Raw genomic sequence first — 17,956 nt, 5'->3', positions numbered from 1 at the left:
AGCCATGCATTGCAGAGTTTGTTATACCAAACACCTGCCCATTCCTTCCCTTCAGATTCCCAACACACAGCAGAAGCTGGTTGGGTATGAGGCCAGGAAATGACAGAAAGGGAACTCTCTTACCTGGCTGCTCCATACTCAGGGGGATGCTGATACCTCATCAGTTGCCCCTCTGTTCTCCCTGGCTGGTTCAGACGATGCTCACTATAGAAGTGCCCTGGCTCTTGGGGCTTGCACACTACAGACTGGGGTGGCATGCCCTTGAAGGGATACTCTGGTGGGGGGCCTCGGTGTTCCATGCCCTTCAGGCTATGCTGGCTGGGAGGTGGCCCCTGGGCCTTGTAGAATTCACTGGAACTTGTGGGAGTCTTGTAGAGGTCACTGGGTTGTGGTGGGGAGAGGGGAGCGCTGGTGACAGGTGGATGGGCCTTAACTCCACTGGTGGCCAGTGACATCTGCATTAGTCGTTCACTTAAGGAGCGGACATGTCCTTGCTTAAGGTCTCTGAGTCCTTCATCCTGGTGCATCTTCCCAGGATTGAGCCGCTGCACCGATGGGCGTCCCTCGGTCCTCATCTTCTGGTTGGTGACTCCAGTGACATAGAAGGCAGCTCCAACACTGGCATGCTGTTGGCCCCGAAAGTACTGGGATTGGACCTTGGCTTCTTCATAAGTTGGGAGTTCTTCGTTATTCTGCATTCTAGGGGACAGCTGCTTCTCCATGATGATGTTTTCTGCCTGGATTTCCTGCCCCTGGGGTTCTTGTCGAGCAGCATGAGCCACAAGCTGTTGGTGGTGGTCTTGGGGACTCAACACATCATTCTGAGGGCCTGGATTCCCACTGCTACTGGGGAAAGGAGGGCCATTCCCTGTGGCTTGCTGGTGTATGGCAAGCAGGTTGCGATTCTCATTAGGATTGCCATAGCGAAGCTGCTCTTGTAGCAGACGCTGCAACACTGTGGTTCCTCCACTTGGCTGTTCTTCAGAATTTCTCATCTCTATTGCTGGTGGTGCCTTGTGAAGAGAGAGAGAAATTGGGCACCTGGGCTGCCCTTGACCTGGGAAGGGGAAACAGGAAGCTTAACACCCAGTTGATGGATAAATCATTCCTCTAAAGGGGAAGAAAATGGGTATTTGGGGGTGAGGATTCCACTCCAGAGACAAAGGAGAGAATTGAATCTAGAATTAATAGGTTAATTGTTGGTGACTCCTGGCTCTAGCATTGATATGAGGAACTTGGGGGCATAAGAGCTCACTGTTTCCTCTTTCGCTTTTAGCATGGGTTAAATATCCAATCTTGACTTAACTTCTAAAAGAACTGGGGAGACCTGGAATAGTCAGGTAGGATGACCAGAGAGGGCAATTCTCCTAGGTCCTTACTCAGAAGGTTCATCTCTCTGTATTCTATTTAAATGAAAAATCCAACTCTTATGGCCGTGACACTGGGGGCAGGCCAGTAGGGAGAATTTATCCCACAGGCAGGATCTGTAAAGCAGGTCATCATGTGAAGGGAGCTACAAAATGCCAAATAATAACTAAAATAAATAAGAGGTGAAGAGAGCTTGGCTTGCACTGAGTAGAAATGATCCCTGCTTGACGCAAATCGTTTTCTCTGATCTCATAAAACTCTAAAACATAGCTTTTTCTTAAAAAAAAAAAAAATCCTTTTTGTATTGTCCATTTTGGATTCTCCTTGGCTTAATAAGAGAAGGGCTTGAGATAACTGCTATTGACAAAATTTCTCTTTCAGCCATCCAGGAATAGTCATTGAGGTTTTTTTTTTGGTTTTTTTTTTTTTTTTTTTGGTGTTGTTGTTGGCTAGGAGGAGCTTAAATGGGAAGCCCTCTTTCATTTGAAGTGTGCCTCTGACAGCATTTAGAAATTGAAAAAGAAAAAAGGTCATCCTTCTAGAAAGGGTACGATTACCGTATCCCTCCCCCTCCACCACCACCACCACTAATTCTTCTTAAGGAAGAAATATGGGTTGAGTGAAACAGGTACTGGTAGTAAGACAACTCAAGATTCAAATTCTAATCATGATAATGGATTTATAGGGTAACCTAAGCAACTGATTCCTCTTTTCTTGTCTTCTATTTTCTCACCTGAGAAACTAGTAGTAGGTGACATCTCTATTTCTCTCTCTCTCTCTGCAGGGTATAGGACACACAAATTCATCAGAGGCTCATAAACTCTTTGGACAGAATCTGTCATGTGAAGTACTGCAATTCAACACTCATGTTCAGTAATGAAAGTTTTACTCTAAGGATCTTAAGTGGTGTTGGAGCATGGGCGTGATGTCACAGAAAAAGTCACAGTAAAGGTCAACCTAACCAGCCTCAGGTTCTTAGATGAGAACTCTGGAATCCTGGTTCCCAGGCTCTGATTTCTATGATATCAAACAGCCTCCAATCTCTCTGGAAACATGATCCCTTTCCTTTAGTCGTGCAGGGAATGGCCAGAAGATGTGTATGGTGGATAGAAAATGGTCATCTTCTCTTCTTTTTTGCACTTCTTGCATGATTACTGCTACCTGGTTTCCAATTGTTCTAAGGAGCAGTTTGACCCCACAGTTAACCTTCCAAAGGCCCTTTTTAAATCCCATTCATCATATTCTCTGGGGAAAGGGTGCACCAAAGGGCCGAGCAGCCTGCCCTTTCCCTCCCTCCCTCCCAGTGACCATCTGGGACTCCTGGATTTAAACTGTCAGACTGGGATTTTCTGATAGGCTGACAAACATAACATGTAAATCTCTTTTGGTGCCTTTAAACTGGGAAGATGACTACCAAACGACCTTTCCTCTCTCAGAAAATGGAAACGGGAGCATGTATGGTTAAACAAAATCACTTGCAAACCCATCCTACAAGGCAGGGAAACCCAGACATTGAGCGGCCCCGGACCCTGAAAGTACACCACCCCCTCCCAGTCCACACCCGCCCCACCCTGCACACACACATACGCTCACACGCACACACAGGCGTGCACGTGTGTGTGCGTGCACGCGCGCACACACACACGCTCACACACACACACACACACACAGATGGTGCATACCTATTTCTGCTTTCTTTTAGGCTTAAAGCCTTGATCAGGATAGGGAATTCTTGCTTATGAGCAGCTCCAGAAACCGCAACGGCAGATTCCCTCTCCCCTAACACTCAGGTTCAGGGTAAGCGCCGCCAAGAGTCCAACCACTGGTCACTCTGAAATGTTCAGGAGGGGGAGGGAGGAAGAAATAAAAACGTCGTTTCTATTTTGCCACCAATGGCCAAAAGTTCACCAAACCAGTCCTTCCAAGGGAATGACTTCTCCTCCCGTATGTTTGCCTTTTATGTGAGTGGCAGAATCCATTTCCATTAGGACAAAAAGAAACCTCACTACCAGCAGCTGTGTTCAGGAGGTCAGCCATTTTCCAGAGGATGGAAATGTTCAGGTCTGGGACTGGAAAAGATTGCTCTGTTCTAGCCTCATGGCCCCCAAAAGCTGCTGCTTCCACTCTGAGTTGGAATGGTGGCTGAGGACAAAAGACAGACCCAACGTCACCTGTAGGGTGTGACCTTGAAACTGCTATCAGCAGGGGGGCACATGAGTGAGGCTCATGGCCCCACATCCCAGGAGGGAAGGCAGTCATCAGAAGGCAGGTTTTTGATTAAAAAAAAAGGGAGGGGTACTCTGTGAAGCTCCCAATTTAACTGCCACAGCCTCAGATGGGCAGAGGAAAACCAAAACTTCTTTTCCACCAAATCATTAAGTAGTTATTGCATGCTGGCTATTCCAGACGTTCGCCAGCCTCGTGCTAGACACAAGGAAGGATACAAAAGACACACATCTGGTTCCTACCCTCACAGAGCTTACAATCTGATTGCCGGCCGGTCCATTCTTACTGGAGTAGCAAAGGTGATCGCTCTTCTCAACACACAGCAGCAACTCTTCTCCAAGGACAAGATGCCTCCCTCCACTTGCTTTCTCAGCACTTCCATGGCCCCGGCATCTCCCCAGAAGTAAACTCCTAGGCTCACATTATAAGGGCTAGATGCAAATGCCCACCATGTATGGATTTGCGATAGTCCTCATTTCTAATTACTGCGTTGGCCCTCTGATAAGCCCTGCAGGGCCAACCAAAATGATTATGAAACTGAGGAGTTTGTGTTTAGGTGAGATGCACATGATCCACATTCCTATTTTCTGTCCCAGCCTAGCCATGACTCACTTATGTCACTTGAAAGAAAGGCTTTAATCCACATCAGAGATGCCATTTGAAGAGCAAGGCAATGCAAAGGAAGCGCACAGCGTCTCTGTATTTTGGGAGCCTGTCCAAAACATCCAAGTTAAAAAAAAATCCACAAAACCACACAGTGATTAATTTAACATTATTTCCTTGCAATGTTGCCAAAAATAAAGTGAAGAGATACAGAGTGAGCAAACACGGAAATCTGTCTTTCAATCTTGTTTGGGCCCAACATATAATCACAATCAAAAGCAAAATCATCTCCAATCTGCAAGGTAATTATTTTAGGGGGTCTTCCCTAATTTCAAAGCAGAGGAACAACTTCTAGTTGGAACCAAAGCTGAACTATTAACAGAGTGTGGTAAATAACCACCATGCTTCTATTGTGCGATTCTGAACAAAACAGTTGTCTTTTTTTTTTTTTTCAACCAAAACATGCAGAAAACAGCCTGAGGCCTTTAAACTTGAGCCCCTGGCGAGAAAGCACCATACAATTATTTTCCAGGACGATTTCGATTCTTCATGCCGATTTTGACTGGCTTGCTCCTCATACCTAGCTTCTCACAAAGAAAACTTTCCTTGTCCAAAATCTTACTCTCTTCCCTTAATTTTGTCCCCTCTCGTCCATATCCTTTTCAAAACCCAAATCACTTTATGTCAACCGGACACAGATTGTCCCTTCCCACCACCCCGCCCCCTGGCCTTTTTTGTTTCTGTCTAAAAGAGGAAAAGAAATCAGCCTAAGAAAAAAAGCTGTGCTGATTCCTCTCCAGTGTACTGATTTTTTTTTTCTTCAAGAACTTATGTTCGTCTACATGTTAAGAGTCACATAAGAAGGAAAACACTACTCCATTTATTTATTAGAGAAAGGAAGGGAAAAGATTCCTTGTCTCATGCGCAAGAACTAAAATAGTATGAACTCTGCAACCTTCAATCTGCCCGCAGCTTTAATCACGCCACTGCCAGGGTTCTGACGTCATCTTCAATCAATAAAATAACCTTGTTTCTCCTGGACAAACAGACTGTCCCCGAGGATATTTGATATGGGAAGAAAGGCTTTCCAATGGTTCTCTCTTTAAAAATACAATTTGAATCTATATATTCAACTCTGCTGTTAACAACAACAGGGCAGCAAGGCCAAGCTAAATTCTTACTGTATCTGCAGTCATCGGCCTCTCCCAGTATACCTTGGTCAAACCCAGTTCTGGTTGAACCAAAACACATGAGTGAGAGCCCAGATGTTTCTCAAGCCACGTCCCAGAAAAAGCAACATTACAAGGTGGCCAGGGTAGACCAAATTCCTACCCTTCAAATAAATTTTGAAATATGCCTGTAAGATTTTCTTTCTATCCCTTCTACCTCCTCTTCCTATTCTTCCCCCAACCTTCACTCCACCAACCAAGATGAAGAACCTAAGTCTAGGAAACCTGTCTCTGCTAAATCTCAGTCAACTTGTTCTGGACAGTTCTACTTTGAGCTAAATGTAAAGGAGCCAGTTCAAAGTTTCCCCTATGTCTACATATCTACGTGCATATATTTGTGCAGAAAACACACACACCACACATGCGCGCGCACACACACACACACACGCAAAACCTCCCACACAAAGAGAGAGGCAAAAAAGCCCTCTAAATTCTCTCGTGTCTCCTCAGGTTGGTCCAGGTTTTGGCCTGAAGTGTCCTAGAGAACACCTTGCCCAAGAGTCTTGCAACCCAGGATACTAATTCATTTCCTCTGGGAGGTAAGAAATAATAATCCCTTTGCAGGTTATCTCTAACCTTTCAATGCATGACGGGCAGAGAGTATAAACGCTATGGTTAAGGGCCTGGGCCTAGATTCACACTGCTTAAGTTCAAATCCTGGATCTATGGCTTATTAGCTGGCCTCATACATTTCTTTTGACCTCCTTAAATCTCATTTCATCATTTTCAAGATAGGGATAGCAGTGCCCATACCTCACAATGTTGTTATAAAGATTAAGGGAGGTAATTCATGTAAAGTGCTAAGCACAGAGCCTGGCACAAAGTAAAGGCTCAATAAAATCTATTAATAGTATTATTTCAAAGTGGCTTTTTTTTCCCTAGAAGACTACAGCAAATTTATGAATTAAGGTTTTCTTTAAAACCTTTATCTACAACTCAGTCTTTGTGCAGGGGTTCTCAGATCAGCGAAGGCCAGAACTAGAAAGACTCTAAGGAGACCATCTAGTGGTCCAACCCCCTCTTTCTGTATATGAAGGTACAAGAGCTTAACAAGGGTCAGAGCCTGGGCCAGAATGCAGGTTTTATGACTCCCAGGGCAATAGTCCTTCCACTCTAATATATTATCTAGCATATTAGTGTGTACATAGAAGATGCTTAATAAACATTTATTGAATTGAACTGACTCTGGTTTTAAAGGACTATAAACCTGGCTCAATGTTACCACCAATTTTCCAATTCCATCCGAAGTGAAATGTTAACAGCAGGAGGAAAAATTCAAAGAGGTAAGAGAGAGAGATGTGTGTAGGTAGAAGCATGGCAGAAGGCCCTTGCAAAATCTTTCTTTAGGTCGAGATTTGTAGGTGGGATGGAGAGTAACATGAACCTCCACTGATCAATGTCTCCAGGCCCATGTTCTTGGTCCTGCCAACATCAAACCAACTTGGAACTTGCCTTTATGTAAGTCCAGTGCTAAGAAAAGGCTTTGAGTTGGTCCCACCTCTTTGCTTCTAGCTCTACCTCTATCTAGATTATGTTGGAAGATTATTTTAAGAACCACAGCAAGGCCTTGGCATTTCCAAATCTTACTGACAATCAGTGTCAGGTATCTGTTTCTGAGATGGTTAACTCAAAGGTGTGGCCAACTGGATCCCAGTTGTACTTTTCTGTACTCTAAAGCAATTAACTTGAACATGTTAATAGGCAACAAAGGTGATTAACCCTGCAGTGTACATGAACAGTGACATACTGAGTGACAAGAAGAATCCTCCCTCCACACACACCCATTCCAAGGGAGGAAGAGGGCATGTCATGACATCCCATTTCTCCTTACCTCAGAAAAAGGAAAAGCAGTCCATGAAATCAGACTGAGCATAACCTGAGAAAACTTTAGGAATATACCTAGAAGATGCCTGCTTTACCAATTTCCTATCTTCGATGCCATACTACTCACTTTTATTTTTGTTTCTACTTTTACAAATAATATAAACACAACAATATTTATAATGAAGAGGAAATATTTATAATGAAGAGGAAAAAAATCGCTCAAGGTCCCAGCACCTCAACCTAAACGTTGTTACCAATAAAGAATATTTCCTTCAGTTGTTTCTATGTGTATTTGTGTTTTTGCAAAGCCATGAAATATTGACATATGTACAATTTTGGATCCTACGTTTCACTTCCTCATAAGCACTTTCTCCATGGTATAGACTGTGGTGTAGACTTCATAACAAACATTGCAATGACTGTGTAATAGTCCGTGACAGGAGTGTATCAAGACTCACTTACCCATTCTCCAATTATTAAGACATTTAAATTGCTTTCAATTTTGTGCTAGTCTAAATAATGTTACAAAAACATCTTTAAGACTTAGCCCTTTTCGATATTTTGGATTGTTTCCTAATGATAGAATCCCACAAGTGAAATCAATGGGTCAAGGTGCACGAATGTTTTTAGACGGCCCACTAAAAAAATAAAAGTAGCAAAACACCAAAGCCCCATGAAATCTCTCCTTCATTTAATGAAGAGTTCTCCTCTCCCATTTTTCCACCAGGGCAGAGCAGGACTCCTGGGAGGGAAAGAAGCCAAGAGAAGCAGTGTAGTATCCCAGCGACTTGTGAAATGGCAGAGTGGAATGTGGGCTCCCCTGTGAATCCAGCTTGCATGCACTTGCCCCAAATTGCCACCCGGCCAAGAAGCTAATTAGTAAAAGCATCAGGTGGGTGAGAACAGGTTCATGGCCTGTAATGGCTTATATCATGTTTCATTTTTGCCCTTGGAAAGATCTGACAGTCAGCTTGAAGACATTCAGTTCTAGTGACCCAGCATGCTACAGTCTGAGAATTAAATTTGTTAGTTTTCAGATACCAATCTTCCCTATATCTTAAAGGGTATCTTTCTGTATAGAACTAAGCATACATGACCAATGAGCCTCTGTTTTCAGCCACAGGTAAGGTGGCACATTTAAGGTCAGCCCTGTTTAATGTTATATGACTAAGTGGCACCTGTCTGAAATGGTCAGTGTGTTATAGACAGAGGTTTATTTGCAGACCCAGCTGTAAAAGTCATCCAGTCCTAAGCAGAGAAGGCAACAGGCCAGAGATGCCCTGGCTTAGCAAGAGCAGACCCAACAGGCATTTCTTTCCTGGGCTGCTTAGTCAGAGCCCTCAGAAGAGGCCAGGTCCACATGCCACCTTCCCCTTGAAGGTTTTTCTCTAATCCTCCTCCATCTTCCCTCTGCCCCCAACTCGGCTCAATATGGAAAACTAATTCTCTCTCGTTGGTGTTGCCACTGGACTTTGTACACAGCTCGACTGCAGGACTGTCACACACACGATGTAGTTTCCACAAACTTTTACTGAGCGTTTGCTGTAGCCAGGCGCTGGCTAGGCCCTAGGGTGGATAAAAAAGAGAAATAAACCACAGTCCAGTCCTCATGAAGCTCCCAGTCGAGCAGAGTGGGGACAATCCAATGGGAAGCTCTGGCAATGCAGAGGACCCTGCCAAAAACTCTGGGCCACCTGAGCAAAGCTTCCCAGAGGAAAAGACCATTAAGCTGAATAGGAGACATCTGATAACCAACTTGATGTTGGGGAAGTTGGAAAGGGAGGAGCCTAAGATAGGATGAGATAGATCTTTGGGAGTCATTAGCATACGGATAACAGGTAAGGTCAAAGAGTGGGCTAGAACATGTAGGGCGGGAGCAGAACAGAACCAAGGATGAAACTAAGGACGGACCCTCGGGAGAAACCATCATTCAAGGGTCAGGTACTTTGCAAATGTGGTAGTGAGAGAGAAATTTCTTTATTTACCCCAGTGCCTTGCCCACCCCGCCTCCCATACCTTCAATCTAGATGTTGGAATACATGCTCCAGGGACAGAAGTCCGCAGTTACAACGCAGAGAGGAAGACAGAGAGAGAGAGAGAAGTTAATTTTGTATCCTAAGCTTCTAAGTACCAAGGCAGAAATTGCTCTAATAGTTTGAGCCAGAAATGGAAGATCTTAGAGATCACCGGCTGGGTGCATGATTTCCCTCTGTATCCTTCCCAACACCTACAACGTTAACTGGCACCTGAAATACCCAGAAGAACTGCATATTGCATATTGAGTAAATCACAACTCCCCAAAGACTTTGCTGGAGGCAACAGAAAGAGAAGACAAGGGATGAAAGACATGGAATAGCAAGAACAATAATTCCGTTACCTTTAGTTTCTCAGCTTTTCTTCTAAGGAGACAAAACCTCTTTCACTTCTGTTATCCTACTTGTCCTTCTCCACCGCTCTGTGAGGAAATAAAGGCAGATGTGATTGATTCCATTTCACAACTGGAGAAGGCTTTAAGCCCAGAACAGATAGCTAATGATAACTCATTTGACCAAGGTTTCACCGTGGCTTACTTGTGGGGCCAGGATCAGAACCTAGGTCTGATGACTTCCTGCCCTCTGCAGGGTTACCAGACACAAGCCTCTGTGGACCTGACTCTCCATTTTTTAAGAGGACAGTTCACAAGAGAAACTCGTTAGGAACGCGAAATTCTCTCAGGACTCTACCGTATCTTGAGCAAGCCAGTGCGCTGCACCCATAAGAAAAAACCTAAGACGTTTTCCCGTATCGACACTGGAGCGGTGAGGTGTAATTTGCAGTGATGCTGCGCTAACATAATTGGGAGTTCCCTGTGCTGCTCTACCCCTTTTGAAGGGAGCCCCATCTGCCTTCAGTCTGGTTTTTGTGTCTGAGTGGGGCTCAGGTGCTGACTGCAGGTGTGGCATCCAGCAGGTGCATGGACGGGAGCCAGAGTTTCATATCTTCATACCAAAGGGCTTGAGTCACTCCCCAAAGGCAGCCCCTCCTCCTCACACTGACTTGCAAGCCCCAGGAACCTGTCTTGACCGAGTTGCCATTGCAAAACTAAATCTAGACTCTGCCTTCCCAGGAAGGCCTAGGGTAAAATCAGTTAAAGTACAAATCTTATAACCCAGCCAACTTTCCCACTCTCTGAAACTAGGGTAGGCATATGCTGCAGGCATAGCATCAGGGGATATATGTACAGAATGACTGTTCCCTACTAGCTATGGAGAAAAGGAGGACCACAGCAGGCCCATATTATGTGTTTAGTACTTATTCTATTGCAGATGGCCCTGAAACCTCATGTGCAAGTATTCATTCCTCTAAAAAACACAGAGTACAGTAGAAAGAACGCACTAGGAATCCTGGACTCCAGTTGCCATCATGACCAGTCTCCTCCAGGCTGCCAAGAGACAACCACTTAGCCTAGTCACAAAAAGTACCAGGTCAAAAAAGTCATCACATTGCCCTCACGGAAGCCCAACTGAGAGCCTGGGGCAGAAAGAATGCTCTTTGGGGATAGAGGGGGTCATCCAAATTTCCTTAGCTGCAAAACTTGTTTGCTTTTAAAAAAACAATTTGCCCCCCACCAAAGACACACACACACACACACACACACACACACATACACAGGAGCAAAGAGAAACTAATTGCAGGGAAAAAAACCCCAAATGTTACCTTAATAAAATGGCTTATTGTCATTCATCATATTTTTCCAGTTCATATGGAAGACTCAAATTAATAAGCTTTGGTTTACAGCCGGTGATCCCAAAAGTAAAACTGGTTACTAAACTAAAATGTGATCACTGTATATAAACAGAGTGAAACAAAATTCTGAAGTGAAAACCTAAATGTAATAAAGAGGAAATTAGACTTCTTCAAAATAGGCTATCTAATAATTTTCCCCATCTGTGAATTTTATCTTAGTTTGCTGTCACATGGAAAGAAATGCCATTAAGTCAATGCAAATCCTGCCCCTTGAAAACAACCAAAATGAGTAAGTGATGTACTAATTAGCTTCCTAATGGGGAAGGTTTTAATTGAACTATTCTATAACAACCTTCATCAAAGTTTCCAGGGCAACTTCATAAAAGGATGTCAAACCTGGCCCATATTTTTATCCCCTTAAAAATAATTCTTGATGCACAGAAACACAGAAAGCTTATTTCTCTTCAATGCTGTTAACACTCAGGCCACTACATTTTCTGATGTCAGCAATCCCCTTCCCACAAATATTCCAAGTATGCACCACCGTCATTCTCCTTTCAATTATGTGGTTTCTCTGCTCCTTTACTGATTGAGTCCAGGCCTCTCGGATAATGAGAAGCATGTGCAGGGAAAATATGCTCTTAAAAAACACATACATCAGTTTCATCTGCATTATTGGGGGGGAGATCATTTGTCCATATCAAAAAGATCAAAATGTGAAGTTTGCTATGGGATATATAAAGGAAAAAAAAGATCAGCACCAATGCCTGAAGTTGGGGGGCAGTTATGGTGATCTGAAGCAACACCAGTAAGAATAAGGGAGACCCCCCAAAATCCACCCTTTCTAGCTTGGCCACATGTATATTTAATGTTATCTTAATGTTGCTTTGGGGGGTATTTGAGTTCTGACATACACATGGAAATGAGCCACGAATTGTACAGCAAGCATAAATATTCCATCATTAATAAAAACCAGCTGTGTATAAAACACTACAACGGCTGGGTTTCAGTGACTGGCTATCATCAGTATGTGTCACAAGCAAATATTACTCAAACCTTTCTCCCTTAAAACACACACACACATTCACATACACAGACACACGCAGAAATTTGTTGTACTCTTTTTAATCTTTTGGAAGAGCTTTGAAGAACTCACTGATCTCTATGGCACATTTCAACTAATGTCTCTTTTCGAAGCAATTTTTCATCACCCTGGAAGATGCTAGAGTCCTCTTATTAGAACTTCAGCTTACCACATAGAATGAAAATGTTTAATTGTTTTTTAAGAGCCAAGAGGGTCAATAATACAAATGTTGGGATGATCAGTTATAGTCAGTAAGGCAATGGGGCACCAAAGGGCGCTGCAGGCTATAAGAGAGCAAAGCTCATTAAAAGCAAACACCTGCTCAGGACCTTATAATAAACCTGCTCTGCCATCATGCAAACACCTTTCATCCAATGACCTCGAAGCATGTGTCCAATATGAAGCATGCCCAACCACCTCTGTGAAGTATTAATATCTCTGCTTCCCAGAAGGGTAACTGAAGCTCAGAGCAGCTAATTCATTTATGCTTGGTCACATGGCAAGTCAAAGAGGGTTGGGCACAGAAACCCAGATCCTGGCTTCAAGTCACACAGTCTAACGATATTTCATGGAGTTGGGGCAATAATGAAAGTGACTTTACAAACATCAAGAGCAGCTTATAGCATTAAAAAAAAAAAAAAAGGAGATTTTCAAAAACTATCTTCGGAGGTATTAGCAAATATATCCATCTGCATTTTCCCCATGAATACATATCATAAAAAATGTACTTAACTTGGAGCTTTCTAAGGACTAAAAACCCATACTTCACTTTCCTATTCTGGTTAAAGAAATTTAATCTAATTTACGATGAGCCACTGGTTTCCAGGAATGAATTCATCCAAAATGGAGATCATATGTATATTATACCTTCTCTTTTTCAAAGGAAAATTAAAAGACTGGGTAACTGAACTCCCACTATACAGGGAAGGCCTCAAATGAAGAACCCATTATGTGTGGGTCATTCTGCCACACCTATACCTCTTTAATTGTCTCAAATCCTTAGTTTCCTTACTATTTTTTAGTCTAATTTTCAACATTATTTTCAAAGCCATGAAACAGAACATTTGTGCTTTCCCGCTTTTCCTTTCTCATTGGGGAAATTTTATAGTCTACTCAAATTTGTACTTTCTTGATGGGATATCATGATACAGTGATTTAAGAATCCATTGCTAATGGTTTAGACAAAGTAAACAGTGGAACCTAGTTTTCTTTTTTGCTTAAATAGAATGGGGGAGCGGTAACAGGAGGTCAAGGGAGTGGACTGAACAGCCTTGCTAGATACATGAACACCCTTAAATCACAGAAAGGGTTAGGGATTACTTACTAAATCTAGAGACTAATTAAATATTAGTCTCTCTTGGCATTCGAGGAACATACATACATGATTCTTCATGCATACTCAGTCAGGTTCTCATTTCATTCTTCCCCACAGGTTTACAAAGCTAAGTCTTAGGTGAGCACTTGGTTAAAAGAAACTTTGTAAATTTCTGTGACCTACCCCCAACTCTGTAAAGGAACTAGGAAAAATGAAAGTGGGTGATCCGTTAGGACGATGGGATTCTTGATGAAGTTTTGGGCAGGATCCTAGCTTTTTAATTTGATATGCTGTTAAAACACAAAACACAATGCATTTATATTGATATATCTTTTTAGGCTTTTTTTTTTTTTTTTACATCCAGATTATTACATGATTGTATTTCTAACAATTGTTGCACCTCATTCTAGTAGGAATCATTCACATTCACATCACAAGTAGAGGTCTAGGAAGGGAACCATAAACTTTTGAGAAATGGTTCTCAAAATCACCCTGTCCAACTTCTCACAATTTATAGAGGAGGACCTGCCAAGGGTGGTAAACTAAGTTAGAGGTGGGCCTAGAGCCCAGGTCCCATTCACCAATAGGCTCACTAGGAAAGCTTATTATAGATTCTTCTACTAAAAATGGCATTAGTTGCTGTTATTTACCAGAAACAATTTTCTGGATCCTGGGATTATTCAAATACAATAACTAGAATTAAATTTTGTAACCTATGTGGGGTAGACAGTCCCATCCTTAGACTTATCAAAATCTGTGAAGTCTGATTTATCTCCAGAAAGTCATACTAGCTCCCTTCTACAAGTGGTTGTAGGCTGGAGCTAAACGTGGCCAGCATTATTACAAGCCAGAATGATTTAGACAATTAACTCCATCCCATGTAACAAAAAGATTTCAAAGGCCAAATAATGGCCTCACTTAATTCAAGCTATAATCATTACAACAAAATTCTAATGTCTTCCTTTATGCAATAAATATGTTTCTGAGAAGGCCCAGTTATAGTGAATTTTTATATATCAAGTCATAGCTCAAAGGCACGAACTAGGAAAGCTAGTTTTTCCAAAGAAACCTGTAGTGGGTTCTTTTAGAAAGCAAGTGACCTCCTTATTTTCCCTTTTTTTTTTCAGTTCAGATTTTGTGTGTTGTGTGAGGAAGGGGCAACTTCCCTCCTTTCTCTGGGTTCAAGGGGGTCAGAAGCTGACCATGGAGGAGAGTGGTGCAGGGTGGGCAGCCTGTTTTAATGCCCCCTTAGGTCCTGGGACCAAATTCTAACCTTTGACTTGGGGGTGGGACCCTAGATTTTGGACCAAAGTCCACAAAAGGCAGCAAGGAACGAAGAAGTAAGCAAGACTGAGGACAACACATCATAGAAAACCACCAACAAAAATTCCTGGGGACAGGAAATCAATGGAGCACAATTCTGAACAAATTGGTTTAGTCCCAAGCTAATTAATTTGTCAAGCAGATCTCCAAACCCACTGAATCCATGGGGGAAAGAGGTGATGTAATAGGAGATTGGGGAACATTTACCCATTTACCATCTTAAAAGGCTCAGCCACGACCACACACACCTCTCTCCACCCCTTTCAGTGGGTTTTAGCTGCACTTAATGGGTGCAAAGGACAATTTCTTCCAGACAGTCCCTAAGAATAGACTGTTCTCATGCATTCCAAATGCTCAGTCTCCATGGAGGAGGCTACCTGGTCACAAGCATTTCCCAAGAGGGAATATATCCTCTACTTCGCCTCACTGGTAACATCCCCTCCACCCCAACAAAACAAAACAACTTCTAACCATCCTGAGAACTTCGAGGGACTTTTTGGGGGTAAAGGAAAAGAAACCTTAAGAGGGGCGTAGAAGAGTGTGAGAAACTCCTCTTGTCTCCAAATGGAAAAAAAGGCCTTAAAAAGCTGGATCAAAGGAAGAAAGGGGGATGGGGGAGACAGGCTGCTTAATTACAAAGACACCCTTTTAAAGAAGGCACAGGCCCTGGGAGAGGGCTCTTAGGATAGGCACAGAAGCAGATGTACCCACTTAGCATTCTGGCACTCAATGGGACCTCAAGGTCATAGCATCCATCCCTCTGCGTTCTGAATAGAAAGTTTTTAAGGGCATTCTAGAAAGAGTCTCATTCGCTCTTTACAAAACTTCAGAAAAAGCAACTCCACAAAATGCCTTGGGTATGCATCTGTCTAATAATTCCTACTTCACAAACCAGAAATGAGCTTTCAATTTCCAAATCCCAAAATAGTATTGAAAAATAATTTTAAAATTTCCTTCTAAAATCTTTTAAAATAGGTAAGCAGATCCACAACTTGCACGTAAAAGTTACTCTACATACAAGCATGGCCAGAGGTTTTACTGCATATCTAGACCATGAAGTTAGAAAAAGCACTTTCAATTTTACAGAGCCACACAGTTTTCCAAAGAAAGAAGTATCTTAAAATGAAGTATGATGTAGTGACAGAAAGTGTCTGTAAATGACACCGGATAAACCCATACAGAATAACTGGAACCTGAGTTATCATCTGTAAATACTCTACAACCACCTGGCTATTAAAATGTCCCAGGCCAGTTATAAAATGTAGTTTGGTCAGGCCAACTTTTCCCTCCCAGCTGATCTGAAAGACGATAGCCTTTAAAATTGTCGCCCTGGCCGGTTCCTTCTCTCCCTTCCTGCTTTCCTTTCCCCCGTTAAAATCAACCAACACAACTATTTAAAAATGTAAGTAAATAATTTGTTCCCAAATAAGCAATGGGTTGGTGACATCTTGTAACAGGTCTTTGAGTACCACCACCCTTCTCATTTTGCCATGCTCGCCCAGTTGGAGATAGGTGGGAGATGGGTGAAAATTTATCCCGCATCCAAAATGGTATTGCAAAGTACTCTTAGCTACTAAATGAGGGTGCGGAAAGGTCTAACCGAGAAGGCTTCACAAAGGCTGACCCGAGAAAGGGCTTTTCACAAAACCTAGTTCAAGGAGACTTAAATAACCTTAGCCCTCCATTATTGAAGATTATGGTGACTAATTATCTTCCTCTCTGAATAGAAGAGGGTTATATTCAAAAAAAGTTTTAAATGCCTCCCAACTTCTAGTCTTAACGTGGGGGTGGGGGACAGGAGGAGGTTAGGAGAACTACATCAGAAACAACTCTCCAGTCTAAACTACATGCTAGAGATTGAAAATGCTGTTTCTCACAAACATCCCCTTTCCTCTCTCATTTAATTGTATCTAGTCCCTTGCTGCAGATTATTATTACACTATTAGTGGCAATTTACCAGACTACAAAGACTGTCACTCTCCCTCTCACTTTTCCTTTTCTTTGTTTTCATGTATCGATAAAATCCATCTTGCTGTTGAAGCACCAGTATACAGTGACCCAGGCTTGGGACCCTCAAGACACCTGCATGATCTTGCAAAACTGGTCATTAACATCTATAAAGCAGATACTGGGCAATCCCGTCCTCACCACATACACACACACATAGACCCCAAAAAAGTGTAGCATTGTAGATTACTCCCAGACTTTAGGACTTCAAGAATTCACAGCCCCCGGGGGAGGGCAGTGTGAGCCCCCACCCCAACTCTAAGCATTCAGGAGGAACGTATCTAGCAATCTGAGATAAGCGCAGACATTCCTTCTAGGTAAATGTAGACCTGAAGTTCCCTCGCTCCTTTTGTGCTTAATTACCTAGAGACCTGCAAGGACCCCAGGAGGCAAGGAAGTAGAAGTACCATCAAGTAGTGGTACCCACTAGCATCTCTGTAGGACGGGAAAGGAGCGCACACTCTTTAACCGATTTAAGTTGCTGCTCATCCCGGAAAACTCACGGCTAGCTGCAAAGAAAGTAGAACACACGGACATCCCCACACGCATCTAGATCGACTCACTCACGCCGAGGGCACGATCAAGTTCATGCCACCATGGATTCCTGCCCCAGTTCCCCGCGAAAAGTAACCATGCGTCTCCTACCCCTGAAGGCACCGAAGACAAGGTGACGACTCTCTGCTCGCTCAAGTGGCTTCAGTCCCGGGCCGGAGGCCAGGGATGGGCAGGGGGAAGCCCCAACTCCCCGCTGCTCCGCTCCTCGCCGCTCCGTCCGGGCTCTCCTTGGTGGCAGTGGACAGGCAGGATACCGGGCCGGAGGGTGGAGCAGCGGATGGTCGGAGGCAAGACAGGCTGGAGGTGGGGGTGGAGGGGGCGGTGAGAACTAAGCGAAGATGAGGCGAAAGAGAGCGGAGATGGAGGAATAAATCAGGGGGTCTACCAGCTTGGGCAGCCAGAAAGCTCCTCGGAAGGAAGGGGCGTGACTGCGATGAAGGCAGCTCCTGGGCAAAGGATGGGAGGTAGGGGAGGGGGACGAATGGGTGGCTTTTCTTCTTGCGGTGAGCGGCTAGGACCGCCCCGGAGCGGGGGGTGGACTAGAGAGTGGGGCGGAGTAGAGGGCGGGGAACGGAGGGAGGGAGCCGGCCGGGACCCTGAGCGGGGGGGGGGGGGGGGCGGCGCGGGCTCTCCCACGCGCCTCCGCGGGGAGGTTCAAACAAATAAACAAAGGGGGGGGGCCCCCCCCCCCGGGGA

At 43.7% G+C, this 17,956-nt stretch overlaps 1 protein-coding gene across 1 annotated transcript in view; it reads right to left on the bottom strand.

The window, feature by feature from the left end:
• AMOT (angiomotin) overlaps window positions 1-17,456 on the bottom strand; it is a 60,444-nt gene extending 42,988 nt beyond the window's left edge. The window contains exons 1-4 of the mRNA XM_021686503.1: window positions 17,351-17,456; window positions 9,628-9,705; window positions 3,051-3,199; window positions 124-1,057 (exon numbers count right to left, since the gene is read on the bottom strand). Coding sequence (XP_021542178.1) covers window positions 124-995 — 872 coding nt within the window. The 5' untranslated portion in view covers window positions 996-1,057; window positions 3,051-3,199; window positions 9,628-9,705; window positions 17,351-17,456. The remainder of the gene's footprint in view (window positions 1-123; window positions 1,058-3,050; window positions 3,200-9,627; window positions 9,706-17,350) is intronic.
• Between the last annotated feature and the right edge of the window lie 500 nt (window positions 17,457-17,956).

Source organism: Neomonachus schauinslandi, chromosome X (genome assembly GCF_002201575.2).
Source record: "Neomonachus schauinslandi chromosome X, ASM220157v2, whole genome shotgun sequence".
NCBI lineage: Eukaryota > Metazoa > Chordata > Mammalia > Carnivora > Phocidae > Neomonachus > Neomonachus schauinslandi.
The sequence above is the reverse complement of the archived record's forward strand: the minus strand, read 5'-3'. Positions and strand labels throughout refer to the sequence as shown.